We start from the raw sequence: 26,836 nt of genomic DNA, 5'->3' as shown, positions 1-26,836 counted from the left end.
TCAGGCCGGCGCCGCGAGGCCCGCCGCCGAGTGGGGGGGTTCCTCCCGGGCCCCAGCCGCGCGTTTCCGGCGCGCTCCCCCGCGCCCGTCCTGTGGTCTCGCCCGCCCCCGCTGCCATGTTGGATTGTGCGGCCGCGGCCGCCGCTGCGGGAGGGTTGGGGGAGGAGTTGGGAGTTTAGCGCAGACGCCGGAGTGCCAGGACAACGACCATCCGGCCCTAGCCTGGCCGGGCGGGAGCCGGGAGCTTCCCTTTCTCAGAGCGGTCCGAAGGTGGCTCGCCGTCAGCGCCTGCTTCCGTCGACCTCGTCCTCCTCCCCGCTCCGGAGGAGCTACGAGATGTGGCGCCTCTGACTCCGCTTCTCCCCGCCCCTGTCACCGAGAGGGGGAACGAGCTCTCGCCCACTCGCGGGAGGAGACGGCCCTGGACTCCCAACCCCGCCGGCGAAACCATGAGCTCCGTCCAGCAGCAGCCGCCGCCGCCGCGGAGGGTCACCAACGTGGGGTCCCTGCTGCTCACCCCGCAGGAGAACGAGTCCCTCTTCACTTTCCTCGGCAAGAAATGTGTGGTCAGTGGACAAGACCCGCGTCGCCACCCGTGACATTACCTCACGGGCCCGGGCTTGGGGGCCGGGAAGTGGGAGTGGGGAAGGAGGCGGGAGCGGCGCGGGGAGGGTCCCGCTGTGGGCTAGGCCTCCCGCCAGCCCCGGCCCCGGCCCCTCGTTGGCGCCCTCGCCCCGCTCCCTGGGTGCGGGCCGTGGCGGTCGGGCGCCGCCTCCCCGAGCTGCTGGAGAACAAGGGAGTGTCACCTCCGCAGGCCTGTCCTCCAGCCTGGCCGGGTCTCGGTCCGCGCCCTTGCTGCTGGTTAAAACTTTACTCTCAGGCCACAAGGGGATTTTCTTGCAAGAGCCGCTTGGTCCCAGAATCTGGGCCCTTGTTCTAGCTCTCGCTTCACCTCCTACTGCTTGATCTGGGGGTACCTTCCTTAACAATGCCAGGTTTGAGGAGTGGATAGGTCGGGGAAGGAAGGTGGTTTTTAATCTCCCATTAGGATTCCAAGAGGGAATGAAGTCGAGTGCAAGAGCCTGGGCTCTCTTCGGATTAGAGAGGGTGCAAGAAATGTTATTGCTCTTCGTTAAAGAGAAACACGATTTATTTCTCCAGCAACCTTGCCTAGGCCTGGTTTCTACTCTCCTTCCCACTGATTTTTTTTTTCCCCCATTGGTGGGAGGGGGTGCTGCTCTCCCCGTAGCCATGCGCAGGGAAACCTCAATCTCTGGTAGTTCTTGGCTTTTGGGGCCGAGAATGATTCTTAGTTTGGTGCTGTGCGGCCAATTCCAACCCCAGATGGCCGGTTGGGAGTGAGCAGTTCTGCTGTGGGAAGGGGAATGTGTGTTGTTGACGGAAGCATTCATTACATTGGCTGCTGGCAATTCTGGGGGTGGGGAGGTTCTGCTCTGTGGTGTAGGCCTTGTCGGGATCATACTGCGGTGACTGGGTTGAAGTGTGATTTGTTGAAATACTGGCTGGGTCCCTTTCTCTCCACTTTGTTTGCTAGCACCTGCAGAGTATGTGCCACTGGAAGCCAGAAAACACGGAAATTTCAATAGAGCAATACCATTTTATAACTCCTTTAAGTAATGTTAGGTACGCCAAACCAGATTTCACCTGCTTCTTTAAGAAGTTAGGATTAGACAATTTCTGGAAAGTTATTGGATTGTTAACTTCATAGGAGTCCACCCTTTGTATCTTGTGACATCCGGTTGGAGATTGAATCGTTCCATTCAATTTCAGATGTGTTTCATATTTCGGAATTTAGACCTTAGAGAACATTGAGTTTCCTGATTAGGAGGATGAAACGAGGAGTGGCTCAAAACGAGAATTTTGGATAACAACTTTAAGTCTCTCCGCATTCACAAACACTTTTTTCAACAAATGAGAAAACTGATCCAGTGAGTCCAAGTCATACAGCAATTTAATAATGTAACCAGAACTAGAAAACCAGGACTCCCCACACCTAGTCCCATCCCATTGTACTTTCCACTACATCATGTTGTTTTAGAAGGGTATTTTTTTTCTTGTTACTGATTTATTTCTAAAAGTGGTGTTAAAGAAATAACCACTTTGCCTTTTTCACCAAAAACTAAAATACAAGATTCTTAAAGCACCACTAATATGTTCAGTTTAGGAAAATCTCCAGCACTTTGAATGTTAGTTACCTCCAATGAAAAAAAATTCAGTTGCTGGTTTAGTAGATTAGCTATGTAACCTGTACCAAAAAGGAAGTAGTTGTACTGTGTCTACATACCAGACACATTAACTTTAGGCAGAAAGGACATTACATTTATACACAAGTATACTAATTGTTCTGTGCTTACCTATAGTTTTACTGGTTTCGAAAAATGGCAGATGGGGAAAAATACTGTGATGGGGAAAAATGATGTTGCACGTTGGTTAGTGTAAGTGGATTGCTGAATAGGCTGTCAGTATTCAGTGCTTAATTTCTTTATGCCATTTTTATTAATCAACTTTACCTTTTGAGTTTCTGTCATTTAAAAACCACACAGTTTCAGTTGTCTGCTTTTGTGGGATGAAGTCGTTGCAAATACTAATTTCAATATTTGAAGTCCCTAGTTAATAGTGAAGTAAGAGTGATATTTTAATTTTTGAAATAATCTTTCCCTCCCTTTGCTGATTATTCCGGTTTTTTTTTTTTTGTCGTTTAAAACATTACTGAAATATATTGTCTCATAATAAATCCAGCAATAAGATTTACAGGTCAGACCAAATGTGTTAGGCTGAAGTATACTCAGAGCTCTATCTAAGAATTCAAGAAATGAAACAGAAGCAGTTATAGTCGGAGCTCTGGAGGAGCTTCATTTCTTCTTTCATTCAACAAACATGTATTGAATAAATGTTGAGGTCAAAATCTGGAAGGGCTGATACTTGTCCTCAGGGAGCTTACTAGGTCTAAAAAGGGAAACGTGTAAACTGATAAGTCTGCTTCAGAGTGATGTGTAAGAGGCTGCTTTTCACGATAGAAAATGCCTTGGCTTTGTAAAAGCAAATATGGGTTCAAACTGGGGGTCACTTTGGACAAGTTTCTTAAGCTTCCTATCTTAGATTTGGTTTTCTCATCTGTAAAACGAGACTATCTCATGGGGTAGTTGTGTGGATTAAGACTGTGTATAAATATATGGAAACTATTTTTATAAAGGTTTAGGGGATTAAGGGAGAGAATGGTGGGAGAGAGGATGAGTAAAAGCTTTTTAAAATGGATAACTGATTATTTATATTTAAACAGGTACTCCTAGGCTGATGAGAGGTATGAAACAGCTTGAAAAGTTAGGAGACCTACTAATAAGTTTGTTAGGTTAGGGAGCAAGGAGGGCTTCTGCTTGGGCTCTCAGATTTAGGTATGAATTGGAATCATTGTGGAGATTATGAGAAATGCATATGCCTAGGCCCAATTCCTAGATAATACTCAGAATCACTGGATCTGAGGTGAAGCTTGGACACGTCTATTTTTAGCAAGCTTGACAGAAAATTCTAAAGTATATCACAGTTTGAAAACCACTGCTAAAGTCCGCGTTGTCTGATAGGATAATCCTTGAGCACATTGGAAATCTTAATAGATTTTTCTTCAATTTTTGGTCTATATTTTGCAAATTGAAGCTAAATTAAGTTAAACCAAATTCTTTTAGTACAGCATTTACCTGACCGGTTAAGATACCAGTATACATTTCACAACTAAGAAGGAGATACAGTTGAGGAAGTATTGCACTATTTAATGGGGACTCACAAGATCATACTTGACTTAGAAAATTTTCAGGGGAAAGGTAGAGGCAGTATAGAAGGTGGATTGAAGATTGTGAAGGAAAGACAAGGGAAATCAGACAGTTGATTTATAGTATTGCAGGTGAAATATGATGAGGGCCTGAATTAAAAGAGTACTTTGGGAATTCAAGAACAATTAAAGTCCCCAGCAGAAATTAGTCCCGGTTATATATAGAAGGTGAGGGAAAGGGAGTTTCAATAAAGGCAGGCATTATAACCACCAGCAGAAAAAGTATACAGAAACATATTTTTATTCTCATTCGCTGCAAATATGCCTGAATGTTAATGAGACTCTGGATTGGTGATTGGCTTCATGGAGGAGGCAGATCATCAGTAAATTTTTTGTTTTACCATAGTTTCTAAAAATTCATTTTGTGGAAATTGAGATTTCATTGTAATACATAAATACATGATATGTACTTTTACATAAATAGTTCTGATGCCATTCATTAGCTGGTAGTATTAAGAAGGTAGAACAATTTCAGAAGGTTATAAACAAGATTAGCAATTTTGCTAAGTGAAATTCAACATATGTAGTCCTAAATAAGTGAGAAACTAAGGATTAGGAAAAAATAAAACATTAAACTACGTCTCTACAGCCATGTCTGGTTTATATGGATTGGGGTTGATAATATTATTGAGCATTATCTTTCCCTGCCATACTCACCTGGTTTGGTTTTTCAAGATTTAGTGATACTTAAGCCATTTTTATTAATCAACCTTAATCTTTATTTCCTTTAACTCCTCAGCACTTGTTTTAACTTGCTTATTTTCTTTAGTTTTTTGTTTCCTCACTATATATAATTCTTGGAGATAGACTTTATGCCTAGGTAGTCTTCTATAATTTTTATAACTTCTAGCACACAGATCAGTGAATACTTATTGATTGATTGAATAATTATAATTACTCACTTGTTTATTTTTTAGGAGCTGATTCTGCATTTCTCATTGCTTGATTAGGTTGTTAAGCCCTTCAGTTTCTAATGCACATGGTATCTGGACTTCAGTCTTCATTTATTAAGCAACTGAAATGGTTTAGTTCTGCTGCTGAACTAATATAGGTGGTAACAGTTGTCTAACAGTAGTTTGTTTGTGTTCTAAATCAGACCTTTTGGGTAGGGATTCTTAAATAGGCATAGAGGGAAGGATATGCTTAGAGGGATCATTGTATTGATGATGGCCTGAGTAAGGTACTACTGGTGGAAAGTTTAGGCTGGAAATGTATTTCACCTTCAGTAGTAAGGAAAGATAAAAGTTAAAATCCACTGGACTTGGAATATACAAAGATGAGAAGATACCCTTGTCCAGTATAGAGGAAAAATATGAGCACAAAAATGTATGTGATGCAGCGTAGCTATAAGCACAAGAAGAGATTCAGAGAAGTCCAACAGGGTTATGAATTTTGTTTCTGGTTATTCTTAGCTCTATACTACAGGGAAATTTCTTAACTAGTCTCAGTCTTAATGTCTAGATTTGTAAAATGGGCTTAGTCAAGGATTTCAAAGAGTAATACAATCATTATGGAAAATGCTTAGAGTCCATGACACAAAGTATTCTGGGAGTTTGGAGGAGCATATGAAAGAAAGTTGTTATGAATACCATTCAGTGCCCAGTTTAGATTTCCTGTTACTGGCAGGGAGGATTTAGAGTAAAATTTTCAACTCTATATTGTATTTGTTTTGAGTTAGGTAAATTAACAATTTTAAAGTCAGTTAATTATAGAGTGTGTGAATTAAAAGTTAAGGAGCAGCTTGAATGTATCTCTTTGGGGAGTGTCTGGGCAGCCTGAGCCTCCCTGGCTGCTAATTGAAGAGGAAGAAAAGGGGTCCTGATGAAAAAGTTAGGAGTTCCTGTATTTTAGTCCATGCTCTGCTACCATACATTGTGAATGTGAACAGGAATTTTTTTTTTTTTTTTTTGAGGCAGAGTCTTGCTTTGTCGCCCAGGCTGGAGTGCAGTGGCACGATCTCGGCTCACTGCAACCTCCGCCTCCCAGGTTCAAGTTATTCTCCTCCCCCAGCCTCCTAAGTAGCTGGAACTACAGGCATGTGCCACTACCCCTGGCTAATTTTTGTATGTTTCGTACAGACAGGGTTTCACCATGCTGGCCAGGCTGGTCTCGAACTCCTGACCTCAGGTGATCTGTCCGCTTCAACCTCCCAAAGTGCTGGGAGTACAGGTGTGAGCCACTGTGCCTGGCCATTTCTCCCTTTCTGAACTTCACTTTTCTAATTTGAAAATGAGGGGTTGGACAAGATAACTCCACAGTCTTTCCAGCTTTAATGCTTAATCAGTTTAACTATTCTAGATGCCAGGGACTCTAGCAGGGAAAGAACAGGCCTAATGTTAACTCTAGCATATATGTGTTTTGCACAGCAGAGACTAATATAGCATATATCTAAGCAGAAGGTAGATAATCCTGAATTATTCCATTGAAAATTCCCATTTTTAATTCACCTTTTTCTAAGCATTATAATTTAATAGGCATTTCACTTTTAAAACAGCAGAGTGAATAAAAGAAAAAGAGAATAAAAAGGCATTAGTAGTAGAATTACCAACTCTTAGCTAACTTAGAATTATTATTATTTGTAATTATAATGTATTTTTGGGTTATTAGAAACTGCTTTTTTGGTTAAGATGGAATTATTTTTAAGAATTTCTCTTTTGTTAACCAATTCCATCTAGAATCCTAATTGTGGATGAAATTCTATTAGTGATATGATAGGTGTTACATGTTACTGCTTATTTTCCAATATTAAAATAATAGGTTTTTAGTTTAAGTGGTAGACTTAATAGTTATAGTGAATTGACTTGGTTATTTTAGAGACTGATTCAAATTGAGGTTACTGTGGGGATTATTCGTGTGATTAAAATAATCTTAGTTTTCTTAATTTTTTTTTTTTTTTTTTTTTTGAGACGGAGTCTCGCTCTGTCACCCAGGCTGGAGTTCAGTGGCATGATCTCACCTCACTGCAACCTCTGCCTCCCGAGTTCACGCCATTCGCCTGCCTCAGCCTCCCGAGTAGCTGGGACTGCAGGCTCCCGCCACTACGCCCGGCTAATTTTTTGTATTTTTAGTAGAGATGGGGTTTCACCGCGTTAGCCAGGATGGTCTCTATCTCCTGACCTCGTGATCCGCCCGCCTCGGCCTCCCAAAGTGCTGGGATTACAGGCGTGAGCTAACACCAAATGTTTTTTTTTAATGCACTGGACAACATGCTGAAATTATGGCTTATTATATTAGTGAATTTTGTATTCCTGAAACAGCATACCAAGAGACACTAGAACCTTTGACAGAACTTTTCTGAAACCCAAATGAATGCCAAAATTAGGCATCCTTTTAAGACGCAAAGGGCTGGGTTTTATCTTTTACTGTCTTTCTTGCTTATTCAACTTCTGTTCTTGCTGTGCTCTAGATATTAGAAAGCACAGCTCTTGAGGGAAAGATGTGACTGGGCCCTTTGAACAGTGTCTCCTTCACCAAGTTCTGCCAGTCACTCTTTGGCCATCTCTCTGTTGTGGACAGTTGTAGGGATTTTATTTAAAATACACTATTTTTTTAAAAAGTTATCTTTTAATGTAAAAATTGTATCTGTGAATAATATCAAATTGTAAAGTCTAGAAATAAAGTCTTGATTAGAGAGTAGGTTTGATTAGGACATTCAGTATTCCTCATAACATACAGAATTGGAGCTACTTAAGCGTTGGCCGAAGTACAGAGGAGCCGGGTTCTACTTGTTTTGCTGCTGAGCAACTCCTACCACGTATGTCAGTATTCTAGTCTTCTATAGTAAGATTTTTTAAAAGTCTTTATAAAAAGTGGTAAGAGCAAGACTTTCCTAAGGAAATGCATGCTTGTAGTAATCTCGTGTATTTCACTTTTGTCCATATTCTATAGATTTTTAAAATAAATAATATTGGCCGGGCGCGGTGGCTCACGCTTGTAATCCCAGCACTTTGGGAGGCCGAGGCGGGCGGATCACGAGGTCAGGAGATCGAAACCACGGTGAAACCCCGTCTCTACTAAAAATAAAAAAAAAATTAGCTGGGCGTGGTGGCGGGCGCCTGTGGTCCCAGCTACTCAGAGAGGCAGGAGAATGGCGTGAACCCGGGAGGCGGAGCTTGGAGTGAGCCGAGATTGTGCCACTGCACTCCAGCCTGGGCGACAGAGCGAGACGCTGTCTCAAAAAAAAAAATAAATAATAAATAAATAAATAAATAAATAAATAAAATAATATTAATGGAAGTATAATGGTAGCCCATTCTAGTTTTGAGTAGAAAAACAAATTTTAAAAGAGCAGATAAGAGTTGAGCTTTGTTATAATTTATTCTGTCTGGAAGTCATAGCTTTGTTGAGTTCACTCTTACTCTAAAGGTTCTAGAAACAAAAGTTTATACATTCATAGTCACAGTAATAGGATATACATTGTTAACTAAAAATATAATTCTTATAGGTCACCTAGCATCGTTGATGAATTCTTGGAAACCGTGACTTTAGGTGAAACATAATGAAACCAGTTTTACCATAGGGTAATTGATATAAACAAGAGCTAAGTTTTTGTAGCATATGTCACCAACCTTCTAAATAAAGACAAAAACACTTCTAATATTAATTAATGAAATAAATATGAGCTGTAACACATTTAAGAAAGAGTAATAAAAACAATATAATTATTTACCCAGTTACTTCAGTCTCAGGTGGCTGGAGCCTATCCTGGCAGCTCAGGGTACAAGGCAAGAACCTACCCTGGACAGGACATCATCCCATCGCAGGATGCACTCATACCTACACCCACACCTCACTCGCACACTTGCTTATCCTGGATAATGTAGACACACCAGTGAACCTAACATGCACATTTTTGGGATGTGGGAGGAAATCCAAGTACCCAGAGAACCCAATAGACATGGGGAGTACCTACAGACTCCACACAGACAGCAGCCCCAGCTGGAAACTGATTTTCTTTTCTCATCAAAGTTAATAATGGGCTGGATGTGGTGGTTCACACCTCTAATTGCAGTGCTTTGGGAGGCTGAGGCAGGAAGATCACTTGAGGCCAGGAGTTTGAGACCAGCGTGGGCAACATAGACCTAATCTCTACAAGAAAAAATAGCTGGTAGTGGTGGCTTATGTCTGTAGTCCCAGTTACGCCAGAGGCTGAGGCAGGAGGTTCACTTGAGCCCAGGAATTCAAGGATGCAGTAAGCCATGATGAGGGCATTGCACTCCAGCCTGGGCAACATAGCAAGACCTGGTCTCTTAAAAAAAAAAAGAAAAAAAGTTATGATGAAAGGACATTGAACAAAATGATGTTGAACAAAAGGATGTTATTTGAGGACCTGCTGTATTAAGTATTTAGTAATTAGGAGACATTTGGCATACTTAACCATATTCATAAATGTAGTATAATACAAAATAAATCTTATTTATTGCATCTACGTTAGTAGTCTCAGAAGTATTAGAGAGTTATACTGATATAATAGCATATAGGAGAGTAAAACTAATTAGAAAACATTATTGTCTCTTTGGAGTTAATGCATTGTAGAGGAATTGTAACCCTTTTTTTAAAGAGACCAAATAATTGACTGTAGAGTAATGAGGTAAATACAGAAAAGCCCCTTAAGAAAATGTGATCAAATGAAAGATATATATATATAAAAGATAATATATGAGATATATCTGACATATGTATGAGATATATAAGTCTTATCAATCAACTCTTTTACTAATACATAAACTGATGCATAAACGAGCTAGAAACTGAAATGATTTTTATTAGTGAAACATAGTCAAGTCTTGAGGACTTACTGAGCACATAACACCCTCCCAGTATCTTGGAATATGAGGGAGCGGTAAGGAAAATCCAGGTCTTACCCCTCAGTTATTCACTGTATAGCTGAGGAAGACAAAAATTATGCACAGCATACACACACACACACACACACACACACACACATATACACACTCGTATATAAATGTATAAAAGATTTGAATAATAGAGAGGAGAGATAGGTATATCATTGTGAGACTTGAATATAAAAAACCTTAAATAGCCTAGAGAATTGATGTCAGAAACAAGGAAGCAGCTTATCAGGTACAGATGCTCTTCTACTTATGATGGATTATGTCCTGATAAACCTGTTGTAAGTTGAAAATGTTGTAGTCAAAAATGCATTTAACACACCTAACCTACCAAACATTATAGCTTAGCCTAGCCTTCCTTAAATGTGCTCAGAACATTTACAATAACCTACAGTTGGGCAACATCATGTAACACAAAGCCCGTTTTATAATAAAGTGTTGAATATTTTACATAATTTATTGAATACCATACTGAAAGTACAAAACTAAATGGTTGCATGGGTACTCAAAGTATGGTTTCTACTGAATGCGTATTGCTTTCGCACCATTGTAAAGCTGAAAAATTGTAAGTGGAACCATCATTAGTTGGGGAGTATTTATATTGGGAAATGTGTAAACAAAAGTTTGGGGTAGAAAATGTGTATAGAATTTTAGGAGGTATTGAGGAGACTGGCTGGCTAGAATTGAGAACGACATTTGCTTGGGCAGATAGTGGATGGTAAGTTTGAAGAGTAAATTGAGGCTAGATTTTGGAAGACCTTTGAACTTCAAATCTTAAGGATTGAACTTTATTCACTAGAAAGTAAGAAAACACTAAGATTCCTTCAAGAAATTTCAAGATAGGAAGGATCTGGAGAAGGAAAATTGGAAATTATTATTCATAACAGAAATAATTGAGTAATAGTTTATTGTTTACTAAATTTCTTATTTATTAGTTCAGCACATCAGATCTGACTAAGAAACCTGGAATTGTGGCAGCCTCTAGAGCAAGCTTGTGCAACCTGTGGCCCAGGACAGCTTTGAAGGTGGCCCAATCCAAATTCATAAACTTTCTTAAAACATTGTAAGTTTTTTTTTTTTTTTGCAGTTTTTTGTTTTTGTTTTGCTCATCACCTATCATTGGCGTTACCGTATTTTGTGTGTGACTCAAGACAATTCTTCTTCTTCCATTGTGGCCCAGGGAAACCAAAAGATTGGACACCCCTGATGTATAGCAAAAAAAAGGACTAAGTCCTTGATCCAGGTGTCCATGGCAGACACCAACAATCACAGCATTTTTTCCTATTGAGTTCAGACATGGTCTCTGACTACTTATTGTATTCCTAGAGGCAACCACTACCAATTGTCCAGGTTCACGATAGATGAAATCTAGTTGTCATTCCAAGGCTAGATACCAAAAACATATGAAGAAAAAATTGGCAATATTTAATTGGCTTGTGAATTCTGGATGACAACAAAACCTCATACTATAAATGGCTAGATAGTAGGAACTAGAACTTTGGACTCTAGTGTTGATTATTGCGGCTGTGGGAGTGGAATTAGATCTGTGAAGGTGTCAAGCTCAAGATTACAGAGGGAACAGTCTAGCTAATATTTTACTTGGCTAGCAGCATTGGAAGAGGATGGCTTTGGCCAAGTGCTAAAGTGCTATTCTCTTTAATTTCCTAGAAACATGGTATACATATTGTTCTGCAACTTAACTTTTTCACTTCTATTAATATATGTATTAATATATATTTCCGTGTTTATATCTGTTGCATCCTTTTTATTAATATATTACTGCTTTATATCAAGTTATATTTATGTGTAATTAACCTCTATTAATGGATGTAATCGTTTTCCCTATAGATAGTCTCACACTGGTGAAAACATCTTATTGTTCAATTCATAGTTTTTGGTGAAACCGAATATCTTTTCATGTCAGTTGACCATTCATATTTCTTCTGTGAATTGCCTCTTCTTGTCCTTAGACCAATTTTCTATTGGATTATTTGTTTTTGTCTTAGTGACTTGGAGGAGCACTTTATATGTTAAACATAGTAATTCTATATTATAGTTTTTTTGTGGTTTGTCATTTATCTTTTGACAATTTATCTTTGGTTTTGGTCATTGTACAGGTTTAACATTTTTTGTAGTTAAGTGGAATAATCTTTCTATTATCATATCAAGTTCCCTAGCTCAGAATTGCAGAAATATTTGCTCACATTTTTCTGGTATTTTTATGGTTTTATTTTGAACATTTAATCTTTAATCTTTCTTGAAGTGAATTTGGAAAATGAATGTAATAGAAATCCAGCTTTTTATTTTTATGAATGGCTAGTTAGTTTTCCCAACACCATTTATTGAGCAATTTATTTTCTCCCACCCATATGAAATGCTTTTTTTTTTTTTTTTTTTTTGGAGACGTAATCTTGCTCTGTCACCCAGGCTGGAGTACAGTGGCACTCTCTCTGCTCACTGCAAGCTCCGCCTTCTGGGTCAAGAGATTCTCCTGCCTCAGCCTCCTGAGTAGCTGGGACTACAGGCATATACCATTACGCCCGGCTAACTTTTGTATTTTTAGTAGAGATGGGGTTTCACCATGTTGGCCAGGATGTTCTTGATCTCTTGACCTCGTTATCTGCTTGCCTCAGCCTCCCAAAGTGCTGGGATTACAGGTGTGAGCCACCTTGCCTGTCTGAAATGCTGCTTTTATAATTTACTAAATTACAAGGAGTACGTAGACCAAGCTTTTCCAACCCGTGGCCCATGGGCTGCATGTGACCCAGGATGGTTTTGAATGCAGCCCAAAACAAATTCATAAACAGTCTTAAAACAGAGATTTTTTTTTGCAATTTTTTAAAAGTTCATCAGCTGTTGTTAGTGTTAATGTATTTTATGTGTGGCCCAAGACAATTCTTCTTTGAATGTGGCCCAGGGAAGCCAAAAGATTAGACAGCCCTAAGTCTTATACTAATTTTTGAAGTTTCTTCTGTTTCTTTCATTTGTTTATTTCTTGGCCAGTACACTGGATTTTAATTTAGTGTAGCTTCATAATGATGATACAGTTTGATAAGAGTAAGTCTCTCATTACTCTTCAATATTTTCTGGCTATTTTAATATGCATATGCTTAGTGTTTTTTTCTAAGGCTTTATCCTCTACCAAAAAACACTTGGTTTGATTTGGAGTAGCATTGGATTTGTAGATTAATTTAGGAAGAATTGACATATTGAGGCTTTCCATTGGAAAGCAAGAATTTTTATTTATTATTTGTCTTGTTTTCTTCTGTATTTGTCTTGTTTTCGTCTGTACTTTTATACTGTTCTTATATATACACTACCCATTTCTTTAACATTTTTTTTTGAAGTACAAAATAATACCCAGGTACAGTCATGTATCACATAATGGTGTTTCAGTCAGTGATGGACCACATATGTGATAAGGTCCCATAAGATTATAATGGAGCAGAAAAATCCCTATCACCCAGTGACGTAGCCCTACCGACTATTATGCTGTATTGTTGCCATGTATTTTACTTCTACAAATGTTATAAATTCCATGATACATTTTTGTAGTTTTTGCTGTAAAGATTCAGTTATCTTTTAGAGACATTTAAATAGTAAGGGAAAAAAACCTTGTATTTATTTATTCACTTGGTTATCATTTCTGGTACCCTTAATTCATCTGTCTAGATCTAGGTATTTCTCTGGTATCATTTTCTTGCAGTGAGAAGGAGAAGTATTTTTTTCTTTGGTTCTTTTAAAATGTTTCTTGTAGTGCAGGTCTTCTACTTATAAATTCTTTCAGATTGATGTAACTTAAAAGTCTATATTTTATCCCAATTCTTGAAAGACATTTTCTCTGGGAATAGAATTATAAGTTGATAGGTTTTTCTTTCTGTTCTTCAAAGATACTGCTCCAGTATCTTCTGGTTTGCATTATTTCTGACAGGAAATCTGCTGCTGTTTTTTTCTTTAATTTTTTGTACATAATGTATCTTTTTTCTCTGACTGCTCTTCTGATTTTTCTCTTTATTACCAGTTCGAAGGGATCTGATTATGATGTGCCTTCATGCAGTTTTCTTACTCTTTATCGTGCTGGGTTTTAACTAAGTTTACATCAAATTTGGAAACTTCAGACATGATTTTTTTCAAGTATCTAGTTCTCTTTCCCTGGCCCTGCTGGGCTTGAGTTTCAGATATATTAGACTGCTTGAAGTTGTCCCATACCTCACTGCTGTACAGCATTTTTTCCTCTCTGTCCTCCTCGTCTTCCTCCTCCTCCTCGCTTTTTCCTTTTCTGTGTTTCTTTTGGATAGCAGTTGTTGCTATGTTTTAAAATTCACAAATATTTTGTCTACAATATCTAATCTGCCATTAAAACCGTCCACTGTATTTTTCATTTCAGACATTGTAGTTTTCATTTCTAGAAGTTTGATTTGCATGTTTTTTAAATATATGTCCAGTCTTTGCTCTAGCTACATTTTTAAATATATGGACTACAGATATAACTGTTCTAATGTCCTGTCTGCTAGCTACATTTTTAAATATATGGGCTACAGATATAACAACTGTTCTAATGTCCTGTCTGCTATCATCTGAGTCAGTTTCTGTTTTATTCCTGTTTTCACTATGGGTCATCTTTTCCTGTTTTTTGTTGTTGTTGTTGTTGTTGTTGTTGTTGTTTTTCTGCATTTTTGGAAACTTTTGATTGAATGCCAGATTTTGTAAAATTTACCTTGACTCTTTTAATCAGTCTTGAATTTTTGATGGTAAGAAGCTATTTTTTTTCCATGAAGTCATTTGTATAATTGCTAATTGATCTATTTTAATAGCAACCTGCTCTTTTGTGTGCTCTTTACAATAATACTTAACTAAACATTTCTGAAGATACAGATAGATTTTTTAAAATTCCCATTGAATTTTTTTTTTTTTGGTCAGTCACTTGCACTGTGTATTCATTGTAGTCCCTCTACTCTTTGCTGCTGGTTTTCCTCAGCTGTCTTATTATTCTTGGTTGTTTGTTTATATTTATATTTGAAGGACTGCTTGCTCAATATAGGTAGCTGGCTTGCATTTTTTAAAAAAATGAAATAGTCTTATTTTTTAGAGCAGTCTTATTTTTTAGAGCAGTTTTACATTTACAGGAAAATTGTGCAGAAAGTGCCAAGGGTTGCCATATACTCTGTCTCCTTCCCTACTCCCTCTGCAGTTTCTCCTATTAATAACATTTTGTATTAGGTAAGTTTGTTACAATTGATGATCCAGTATTGATACATTATTATTAACTAAAGTTCATAGTTGAGGTTAGGTTTAAGTCTTTGTATTGTACAGATCATTGGGTTTTGGTTTCACAAGTACATAGCATCATGTCCACCGTTACAGTGTCATACCAGAATAGTTTAACTGCACTACAAATACCCTGCACTGCACTTATTCCTCCCACCTCTCCCTGCTGAAATCCTAGCACCCACTGATTTTTTTTTTTTTTAACATTTTCTATAGTTTTGCCTTTTCCAGAATGTCATATAGTTGGAATCATACAGTATGTAGCCTTTACAGACTGGCTCCCTGTTTCTGTTGCTCCACATTCACACCAGCATTTGGTTTTACCAGTGTTTTGGATTTTTAGTTATTTTAATAGTTTTGCCATCATATCTCATTGCTTTTGCAATTCCCTAAAGCCATATGATGTTGACCATCTTTTCATATGACTATTTGCCATCTATATGTCTTCTTTGGTGAGATGTCCAGGTCCTTTGTCAAATATTTTATTGGGTGTGTTTATGTCTTATTGATGAGCTTTAAGAGTTCTTTATCTGTTTCAGAATCAATTCCTGTATCACCTGTGTGTTTCACATTTATTTTTATCTGAGTCTGTGGCTTGTCTTTTCATTATTTTATCAGTGTCTTTCACAGAAAGAAGTTTTTAATTTTAATGAAGTCCATCCAGTTCATCAGCTTTTTCCTTCATGGATTGATCATGTTTTTGGTATTGTATCTAAAAAGTCATCACCGACCCCCAGGTCACCCAGGTTTTGTTTTATGTTCTCTTCTAGAACTCTTACAGTTTTGCAATTGGCATTTAGATCTTTCATCCATTTTGAGTTAATTTCTGTGTAAGTTGTAAGGTCAGTGCCTAGATTTGATTTTTTTTTTGGCATGTGGATGTCTAGCTTTTTACCACTTGTTGAGAAGATTATTATTAGTTCTTTATTGGATTGCCTTTGCTCCTTTGTCAGAGATCATTTGACTGCATTTCTATGGGTCTGCTTCTGGGCCACCAATCTATTTTGTCTATTTGTGTTTTCTCTCAAGGCCACACTGCCTGATTACTGCAGCTTTATAGTAAGTCTTGAAGACAGGTAGTGTCAGTCCTCTGATGTTACTCTTACTCTTCAGCGTTGTGTTGAATATTCTGAGTCTTTTTCCTTTCTGTATCTTTCAGTTTTTTGATATCCACAAAATAACTAGGATTTTGACTGGGGTTCTATTGAATCTATAGATCCATTTGTGGAAAATTGACATTTGAGCAGTATTTTTTTCCTGTGTGAACCTGAAATACCTCTTGTTTAGGTCATCTTTGATTTCTTTCATCAAAATTTTATAGTCATAGATTTTGTACTTATTTATTAGATTTATACAGAGATTTTTTTTTGGTACTAATATAAGTGGTGCTGTGTTTTTAATTTCAGGTGTTAATTGGTCATTCCTGGTACCCAGGAAAGCAGTTGACTTTGCATATTAACCTTGTATGCTACAACCTTGCTTGATATAAAGGCTTATTGGTTTCCAGAAATTTTTTGTTTCTTTGATTCTTTAGGATTTTCTACATTGATAATTATGTCATCTGCAAACAAAGACAGTTTTATTTCTTCCTTCTCAATCTGTATACCATTTATTGTGTTACATTAGCTAGAACTTCTAGAAGGATATGGAATAGGAGTGGTGAGAGGAAATATTTTTACTTTGTTCCCAGTATTAGAGGAGGAACAGTCTACTTTTTCTGCAGTAAGTATGGGGTTAGCTGCAGGTTATTGATGGAAATGCTTTATCAAGTTGAGGAAGTTCCCTGCTATTTTTGAGATTTTTATTTATTTATTTATTTATTTATTTATTTTTTTTGAAAATGGAGTCTCACTCTGTCGCCCAGGCTGGAGTGCAGTGGTGCGATCTCGGCTCACTGCAAGCTCCGCCTCCCAGGTTGACGCCATTCTCCTGCCTCAGCCTCTCCGAGTAGCTGGGACTACAGGCGCCCGCCACCATGCCCGGCTAATTTTTTGTATTTTTAGTAGAGACGGGGTTTCACCATGGTCTCGATCTCCTGACCTCGTGATCCGCCCGCCTCGGCCTCCCAAAATGCTGGGATTACAAGCGTGAGCCACCACGCCCGGCCTAGATTTTTTTTTTTATTATTACGTATGAGTATGCTTTTACTGGATCTGTTCATATGATCATTTGGTTTTTCTTTAGCCTATTGATATGATAGGTTACATTAGTTGATTTTTGAATGTTGAGCCAACCTTGCATACCTAGAGTAAATTTCACTTGGTTTTGATGTATAATTCTTCTTATATATTGTTGGGTTCAATTTGCTAATATGTTGTTGATTTTTTTTCCATCTTTGTTCATGAGAGATATTGGTTTGCAATTTTCCTTTGTTGTTAGGTTTTTGTCTGATGTTGGTATTAGCTTAATCCTGGCTTTACAAAGTAGTTACGAAGTAGTCCTTCTGCTTATATTTCTAGAAGAGATTTCTATCATGTATTCCTCATATGTTTAGGAGAATTTACCAGTGAAATCATCTGCTATGGTGTTTTTTGCTTTGGAAGGTTATTAATAATTAATCCAATTTTTAAATAGTCATAGGCCTATTCAGATTCTCTAGTTTTTGTGTAAATTTTGATAGAGCATGTCTTTCCAGGAATTGGCCCATTTAATCTAGATTACTAAAATTAGTGGGCACGAATTTTTCCTTGAAAAAAGGAATATTTTTCAAAATATTCCTTGTTAGTCTTTTAATGTCTGGAGGATCAATAGTGATAGGCCTCTTCTTTTTTTATTTTAATTTTATTTTTTTTATTTTTTGAGACGGAGTCTCGCTCTGTCACCCAGGCTGGAGTGCATGGCGCAATCTGGGCTCATTGCAAGCTCCGCCTCCTGGGTTCACGCCATTCTCCTGCCTCAGCCTCCTGAGTAGCTGGGACTACAGGCGCCTGCCACCATGCCTGGCTGATTTTTTTTTTTTTTTTTTGTATTTTTAATAGAGACGGAGTTTCACCGTGTTGGCCAGGATGGTCTCAATCTCCTGGTCTTATGATCTGCCTGCCTTGGCCTCCCAGAGTGCTGGGATCACAGATGTGAGCCACCGCGCCCGTCCTCCTCTTCTGTTTTTATGTTAGTAATTTGTGTCTTTTCTCTTTTTTCTTCGTTAAGCTGGTTAGAAGCTTGTCAGTTTTATTGACTTTCATTTCTGTATTGATTTTCTATTTTCAGTTGCATTGATTTCTGCTATAATTCTTTTTTTCTTTTCATCTGCTAACTTTGGGTTTAATTTGGTCTTTTCTAGTTTCGTAAGTTAGATGCTTAGGTTATTGATTTTAAATCCTTTTTCTTTTCTAGCACATTTCTGCTTTTGCTGCATTGTACTCATTTTCATGAGTTATATTTTCATCTTCATTTAGTTTAGAATATTTTAAAATTTCTCTTGACTCCTTTGACTCATGAATTATTTAGAAGTATGTTTAGAAATATTTCCAGATTTTCCTGTCTGTTACTGATTTATAGTTTCATTCCATTATGGTCTAAGGGCATACTTTGTGTGATTTCTATTCTTTTTAAATTTGTTAAGGTGTGTTTTATGGCCCAAAATGTGGTCTCTCTTGGTGATCGTTCCATATGTGCTTGAGAAGAATGTGTATTGTACTGTTAGATGCTGCATTCAATAAATGTCAGCTAGATCCAGTTGATTGGTGCTGTGCAGTTCTATCCTTCCTGATTTTTTGCCCACTTGTCAGTTACTGATAGAGGAGTGTTGAAGTCTCTAAGTAAAATAGAGGATCTGTCTATATTTGTCCTTGTAGTTATGTGGGCTTTTGCCTCATGTATTTTGACCTGTATTGTTAGCTGCATACTTATTACAGATTGTTATGTCTTTTTGTATAATTGACTCTTTTATCATTATGTAGTGTCCTTTTTTATCCTTGGTATGTGTGTGTGCATATATATATATATACATATATATATATGTATGTATGTATGTATGTGTGTGTATACATGTTTACTCTGAAGCATACTTTGCCTGAAATTAATATAGCTGTTCCAGCTTTCTTTCAGTTAGTGTTATCATGGTCTGTCTTTCTCTACCCCTTTGCTTTTAATTTATCTGTGTGCTTTTGTATTTAAAATGGGTGTCTTCATTGAGTACACATGGACACAAGACAACAACAGACAACGAGGCCTACTTGAGGATGGGGGGTAGGAGAAGGATGAAGATTTAAAAACTACAAGTGGGATACTATGCTGATTACCAGGGTGACAATTACCTGTACACCAAACCCCTGTGACATGCAATTTACCCATATAACAAACCTGCACATGTACTCCCTGAACCTAAAATAAAAATTGGAAATAAATAAAATAGGTTTCTTGTAGACTATGTGGAGTTGGGTTGTTATTTTTTAACCCATTCTGACAGTCTTCTTTTAATTGGTGTATTTAGACCATTCACATACGATTATTGGCAGTTGGATTAATATCAACTGTAACTGTTTTTGTTGTCCTTAGTCTTTTTTTTTTTCTTCTGTTCTTTGGTTTTAATTGAGCATTTTATGTGATTCCATTGTCTCTCTTTTTCTAACAGCAGTTGTACTTATGTTTACAATTTTTTAAGTGGTTGCCCTGTAGTTTGCAATATGTATGTACAACTAATCTCAATCTAGTATTGAATTATACTCCAGTGCTTTGTGAATAGTGGAGATACCTTAGAACACAATATTCCCATTTTCTTCCTCCCATCCCTCCCCACTGTCATTAATTTTATTTATCTAAAAGCTGTAATCACTGAATACATTGTGTCTACTGTTATTTTAATCAAACTATTATCTATTAGATCAATTAAAAAGAAAAAAATTATTTACCATTTATCCGTTCTCTAACAATATCTTTTCTGTATGTATGTGTATTCAAGTTTCTGACCTCTATCATTTTCTTTCTCTAAAGAACTTTAAACATTTTTTGCTAGGCGTATCGGTAATAAATTTCTTCAATTTTCAGTTGAAAAATTATTTCTCTTTCGAAAATGTTTGAAGGATAATTTTGCTGGATACAGAGTGTTAGGTGGTTGTATTTTTTTCTTTCAACACTTTAAATATTTCACTCCACTCTTTCACTACACTCTCTCCTTGTTTGCATGATTTCTGAAGAGAAGTCCAATATAATTCTTAACTTTTTTCCTCCACAGGAGAGAAAATTCCTCCAATAGGAATTTTTAGGTTTATTGAAGGCACACAGAATGAATTCTTAATTTTTTGAGCCTTGTTTAATGCTCCTAATTATTATCTTTTTCCTATTTTTGAGAAAGACCTAAGAAAGTTTAAGAAGCTTTTAACTTTATTTGATTAAACATACACCGAATTATCATAATCTCATATTAAGGGAGCTCAAAGTAATGCTCATAGAATAGTCAGTAACTATTGAATTTAACTGTCAGAAATTCACTGTTAGAAAATCTGGAAATTAGAAATTGGCTTCATGTGTACACCCACATACGTATCTGTAGAAAGACTTATTTTAGTGCTACGTTGTAGATTGACTTTTATGTTGTTGTATCTCTTTATTCCATAACTTTACATCAACCTGTTCGTTTCCAAGAACAAGAATCTTCCATGGAATGCTAGGAACAGTTTGGAGTAATCCAAAACATTATGTAATACACAGCTGCGAGACTTTGGAAAAAGCTCTGATAGCAGTCAAGTGACTTATTTAAAAAATATTATGTTTTACTCATTAAAAATATAGTGCTGATTATTAAAGACTTAGTCCTGCACTGTCCAGTGTGGTACTTGGTAGCCACTAGCCACATGAGCTATTGAGCAGTTGAAATGTAATTAATTCAAATTGAGATGTTGAGTAAGTGTGAAATACACACTGGATTTCTAAGACTTAGTGCAAAAAAAAAATGTAAACTATTTCATTTAATATTGATTACATGTTGAAATGGTAGAATTTTAATATATTCAGTATATAAAATTTATTGAAATTAATTTCACTTTTACAAGTTGGCTACAAAATAATTGAAATTGATTATTGGCTTGCATTATATTTCCAACCGTTACTGTAGACATAGGCAGTTCACAGAGTAATAATGATGACAGTGCAAATCATCTATAAACCTTACCACCCAGAAATAACACTTATAACATTTTTGTCCATATCCTCCTAGGTTTTGTCTTACATGAATTATTGAATAACTACACATGTATGTACTTACTCTCAGCAAACACACACCCACAGGCACAGACATTAATGGTTTTTGTTTGTTTGTTTGTTTTGTTTTGTTTTTTGAGACAGAGTCTCCAGATGACTAACAGCAGTTATATATAATGGAGTTGCCCAGGCTGGAGTGCAGTGATACGAGTTCAGCTCACTGCAACCTCCGCCTCCCAGGTTCAAGCGATTCTCCTGCCTCAGGCCTCCCAAGTAACTGGGATTACAGGTGCTCACCACTACCATTTTTTTTTGTATTTTTAGTAGAGACGGGGTTTCACTGTGTTGGACAGGCTGGTCTTGAACTCCTGACCTCGTGATCCACCTGCCTCAGCCTCCCAAAGTGCTGGGATCACAGGTGTGAGCCACTGCGCCCGGCCGACATTAATGTTTTATGGACCTTGTTTCTTGTCAGTAGATATACCATTATCAGTGGACACATTTATGGAATCAGCAATTTCCTAGAGATGGACAGTGTTGGGTTGTTGTTTTCCCTTTCTACCTTTTTACTCCCTAACATAGCAGGCCACACACACATGCTCTTCATCTGTCTTCACCAGACTTGATCTATTCTTTTATGACAGTTTCTAAGAAATAAGTTTGCTCAGTTTTAAATTCAATTTTTGACTTGCCAAATTGCATTTTCCAATAACCTATACCTTTTATAATGACAGTCTAGTGTTTTCTTTGTAGTTCTTGAAAGTGCCCAGTCCCCAGGTAATGTTAAACAAATGTGGGTTTTATTTTTTTGTATTTCATGCTGTAAAATGCTCTGAATTTTAAAATGTGATCTTTCTGAATGCCGTCCATGCTTTTTGTAAGAGTCTTAAGAGACATCTCACTTTGAAAATGAAAGTGGGTGCCTGAGATGATGAATACAGCAGTATATTTTACAATTAAGCTTTTTTGTCTCCCTTGTAAAGTGAGGTACGTTTCTTTTCAAATAAAGCAAGTAAGGTTACATTAATGTTTATTGTTAGTAAGAACTTTTTTTCCAATTTATCTAGCTACCATGAAATGAAGTGTGTCAAACATAAGTCAGTGTTTTTGGTGGTTTGCCTTAACGCTTCATCTTAAGATTCTTTATTTCACTTAAGAAATTACAGTATAATTTATGTATAATAAAATACACAGATCTTAAATATTAACTTCATGAATTTTGACAGATGATACAGAGTATGACCATACCCCCAAAATAAAGTTTAGAATGTCTGTAATACCTCAAAAAGTTCCCTTGGGAGTCTAACCAGTTAGTTTCTTTCTAATTCCTGCCTCTCTCCCATCTTCATCCACCCTTTGCAATCACTTTCTGATTTCTGTCATGGTGGCTGAGTTTTGTCTGTTTTGGCCTCTTCACTCAGTATGTTTTTGAGATTCATCTCTGTTACTATTCATTCTTTTTTTATTAGTCAACTGGTCAGTGTTTACCATGAATATACTACAATTTGTCTGTTCTTCTATTAACGGATATTTGAGTTTCCCGTTTTTGACTATTATGAGTAAGGCTCCTATGTTCTTGTATAAGTTTTTTTTGTGTGTGTGTGACACATATTTTTATTTCTTTTGGGCAAATAGCTCAGGAATTACATTGTCACTGGAAAGATGGACGTTTATTTTTATAAGAAACTTTCAGATAGTTCTCCAAGTGGTTGTGCAATCTTTGCACTTCCACCAGCTATGTATGAGACTTCCCATTGCTCCACGTCTCCAGTATTTTATGTGGTCAGTCCTTTTGTTTTTGGTCATTTTAGTGGATATGAAATGGCATCTCAGTGTGGCTTTTCATTATATTTCCTTTATGACTAATGGTATTCTTTCACCCTTTCATGTGCTTATTGGCCATTTGTGTATATTTGTTTTTTTTTGTGTAGCACTTCAGGTCTTTTGCCCATAGATTTAGTGGGTTGTTTGCTCTTTATTAATGATTTGTAGGGATGTTTTATATATTCTGGACACAAGATTATTGTTAGAGATATGTACTTCAGATATTTTCTCCCAGTCTGTGACTTGCCTAATTATTATCATTATTATTATTATTATTATTATTTGAGATGAAGTCTCACTCTGTCGCCCAGGCTGGAGTGCAGTGGCACAGTCTCGGCTCACTGCAAGCTCCGCCTCCTGGGTTCAAGTGATTCTCTTGCTTCAACCTCCTGAGCAGCTGGGATTACAGGTGCATGCCACCACACTCGGCTAATTTATCTATTTTGATTAGAGATGAGAGTTTCACCATGTTGGCCAGGCTGGTCTTGAACTCCTGACCTCAAGTAATCCACCCGCCTTGGCCTCCCAAAGTACTGGGATTACAGGCAGCCACCACGCCTGGCCCTAATTAATTTTTAATGTTTTTTGATGGGTTGGATTTTTTAGTTTTGATAAGGCTAATTTATCTTTTTTTTTTTTTTTAAACCTTTTCTAGCACATGTATTTGTGGTCCGAGAAATCTTGGCCTATGCCAAGGGGTCACAGTCGCAGTCTTCTGCTTCTTCTAGAAGCTTTGTGGTTCTAACTTCAGGTTTATGATCCGTCTCAAATTTTTTGTGTTATATAAAGTGCAAAAAAGGTCATATGAGATGATCATATGAATTTTTTCTTCACAGGTTCATTTTTTCCCTATGTGGTTAATTTGATACAGCACCATTTGGTAAAAAAACGTTATCTTTTGTCATTGAATTGACTTGGAACTCTTTCTAATAATAATTGACCTTACATGTTTGGGTCTATTTCTGGAGTCTGACCTGTCCCATTAATTTGTTTTTCCATCCTTATATAATATATTATTGATATGATTGTAATTAGAATGATTTTTCACATTCATATGCATGAAGAATATTGGTGTAAACACTGGTCTGTGACATTAACAGAGTTAATACTGGCTTTGCAAGACCTTTAAAAAATATGCTTCAGATCTCTAGGTAATATTTAACAGTGAACTTATGTTTGCTTAAAACACTGATCTGTTATCTTCTTTTCTTGTGACCAAAATTGACTGTTAGGGATTCTTACAGACTTAGTGTTGAATAAAAATTTTTAGTTTAGGGAAGGAATTGAAATCCCACCTCCCCCTTCTAGAAGCCAGTGGGACATTTAATTTAAATGTTTTCTGCACTGAGACACATGGTTCACAGCATGGGGTCTGCAGTAAAGCAGATCTAAATTTATAACCCTGTTCTTTGGAGTTTCTACCTCTGTGACAATGGGCAAATTACTAAATCTGGCTCAATTTTAATTTCCTCATAAATGAACTTAGTTCCTTCTAGGATTGATATTAAATAAGAAAATACAAGTAAAGTTCCTAACAGTCTGCCTGATACAAGTATCAGTTCTAGACAGTTGTTATTAATATTTTTATTTGGGATTCTAATGAGGAAAAACGCATATTTCAAGAAATTGGTTTTTTTTTAAAATATAACCTAATGTAAATTAAAATAGAAATAGGTTTCAGAGGCATAAATTCTGTGTAAAATTACATGTGTTTTAATTTTTATCTTTGCATAGCTTTACAGTTTTCAAATTATATCCCTCCTTTTTTAAAAAGACAGATTATTAGCATCTTGAGTTTAAAAGTCCGTTCTGTATTTTCATAGCACAGTAATGATGAGCATACTTAATCTTTATTGAGTAATTTAATAGAACATTAAATTTACATACAGTTTGTATACCACAACAATGTGTAAAAGATAGAACACCGTCTGTTTTTAAGACCATCTTGAAAACCACAAAATTGTTGGGTTAACCAACTGTACTGCAGATTATTTCGTGCTTCTGTGCTCATCTGACTTACAGCCTTGTTGTACTTTGAAAATCAGTGGGAAAAGTACATTCTTTTTAAAAATGTATGTTGACTTTGGTATGCTGTTTTTTGCCTCAGAACTCTCACTACTTCCTTCTACTGGGGAAGCTTTGAGAATTAGTGGGAAAAGTACATTCTTTTTAAAAATGTATGTTGACTTTGGTATGCTTTTTTTTGCCCCCAAACTCTCCCCACTTCCTTCTATTGGGGAAGCTGTTGTAGAAGCAAATTGTTGTGGCATTTAAAACAGTATGAAGGGGGATGCATTAACTGAGGTTTTTCACCATGTCATATAAATGTTTATGATTAGTTATGAAATGCCAAGAAGAAAAGTGTCATCATTCTTCTAAAAATAATTTTAATACCACAGATTAGCAGTTTGTAATGTTCTGAAAAATTATTTAAGACAATTTTGATAGCACAGCAGTAATCAATACGATTCTAAGAAAGGCACCCCTTTCAGTTCAATCCAGCAAATGAATAAATGCAAAACGCATATAAAATACTGTGTTGGAGGCTAAAGGTAGTAACAGTTCAAGAGCATGTGGCCCTTGTCTTTAGAGGGTGAACAGTGTTTTGGTGAAGCAGACCCTACATAGGAACTTATAAGTCATTCAATAAGTGCTTTATTGGATGTATAAATGAAATATTATGAGAATACAGAAAGGGAGAAATATTTGCTTGAGGAAATGGAAAAAAACTTGATCAAGTGTGATACTTAAAGTACATATATGGAGTTTGAAAAGTTTTCAACATTATGTTTCAGCAGAGTGAACACTATAAGCTGAGAAGTGTGATATGTTTGGGGGTCTGCAGGTTATTTGGCTGCTATCTCTGATATATATTGGGTTCATAACAATATAGTGTCAAAATGTTGATTGCCTCAGACTAAGAAATAGCTTGAATTCTTGAAGAAGAGTTTGGACTTTATTTTTATCAAATAGGAGCCTGTTATGTTTTCGAATATGGATCTGCGTACTGAAAGATAATTGGCAAGCACTTACGAAAGAATAAAATAGAGGCAGTGTCTCCTCTTGGGAGGGGGGAGGTATTACAATACTTCAGGCCAAAGCAAGGTATAAATTTCAGGTCTCGCTTATATACTTGTATATAATAGCATATACATATAATGAAAAAGTGTGTCATTTCTCATTGAATTTCATTAAGATTTCAGAGATATGAGAATATACACAATCTTTAAGAAGTGTATTGTTAGCTAAGCTTCTTTTTGTACAAATAAAATGAACTAATTCTGGCTGGCTCAACCAAAAAGGAGTATTTTGACTACCAGAGGATCCCATGGACTCCAAAACAGAATTGAACAAGGAAGTTTCAGGAACAGCAGGAAGCTGGGAAGCTCTGAGAAAAACAGCAGGAGTTATTGGAACTTCTCTGAACTCCAAGCCTCTCCTTCCTTACTAAACCCATCAGTCCTGGGTCCCAGTTTAGAATTCTAAATTCCTGGGAGAGAATCTTAATTTAATTTATTGAGCGTAGCACAAGTGCTTGTCCCTGGAGAGAGGCAATGAGTCTCTAACACTGGAAGTATTGGGGTTGGGGAACGGGTGGTACTGGCAAGGTAGGTTTGTCATATGTATACAAGCCAGCAAAAATCCTATTAAAATATACTACATGGTTATTAATCTGGTTTCTCACTGACCTAAACTTGCTTTAGATGCCATTGTTCAAAATATTTACTCTCTACTGTACTGAAGTGCTTTTTTAGTTACAGCTCCAATCTGGGATTTGCACATAGTAAAGGTGTGAATGTTATCTTTCTTATGTTATCTTTCTTATTTTTGGAAGCCTGGGCTTTTTTCAGATTCTCTTTAATTGACCAACGTACTGAAAACTAAAGAAAGATTAGTCTTTTCATTACTA

General features: G+C 37.0%; 1 protein-coding gene across 3 annotated transcripts in view; it reads left to right on the top strand.

The window, feature by feature from the left end:
• The first annotated feature begins 290 nt into the window (after positions 1 to 290).
• Positions 291 to 26,836, top strand: part of WASL (WASP like actin nucleation promoting factor) — a 71,760-nt gene continuing 45,214 nt past the window's right edge. For all 3 annotated transcript variants that reach the window (XM_058426313.1, XM_058426316.1, XM_058426321.1), the window contains exon 1: positions 291 to 566. In XM_058426313.1, coding sequence (XP_058282296.1) covers positions 450 to 566 — 117 coding nt within the window. In that variant the 5' untranslated portion in view covers positions 291 to 449. The remainder of the gene's footprint in view (positions 567 to 26,836) is intronic.

The sequence above is a fragment of the Hylobates moloch genome, unplaced genomic scaffold (assembly GCF_009828535.3).
Source record: "Hylobates moloch isolate HMO894 unplaced genomic scaffold, HMol_V3 SCAFFOLD_1, whole genome shotgun sequence".
Classification (NCBI taxonomy): domain Eukaryota; kingdom Metazoa; phylum Chordata; class Mammalia; order Primates; family Hylobatidae; genus Hylobates; species Hylobates moloch.
The sequence above is the reverse complement of the archived record's forward strand: the minus strand, read 5'-3'. Positions and strand labels throughout refer to the sequence as shown.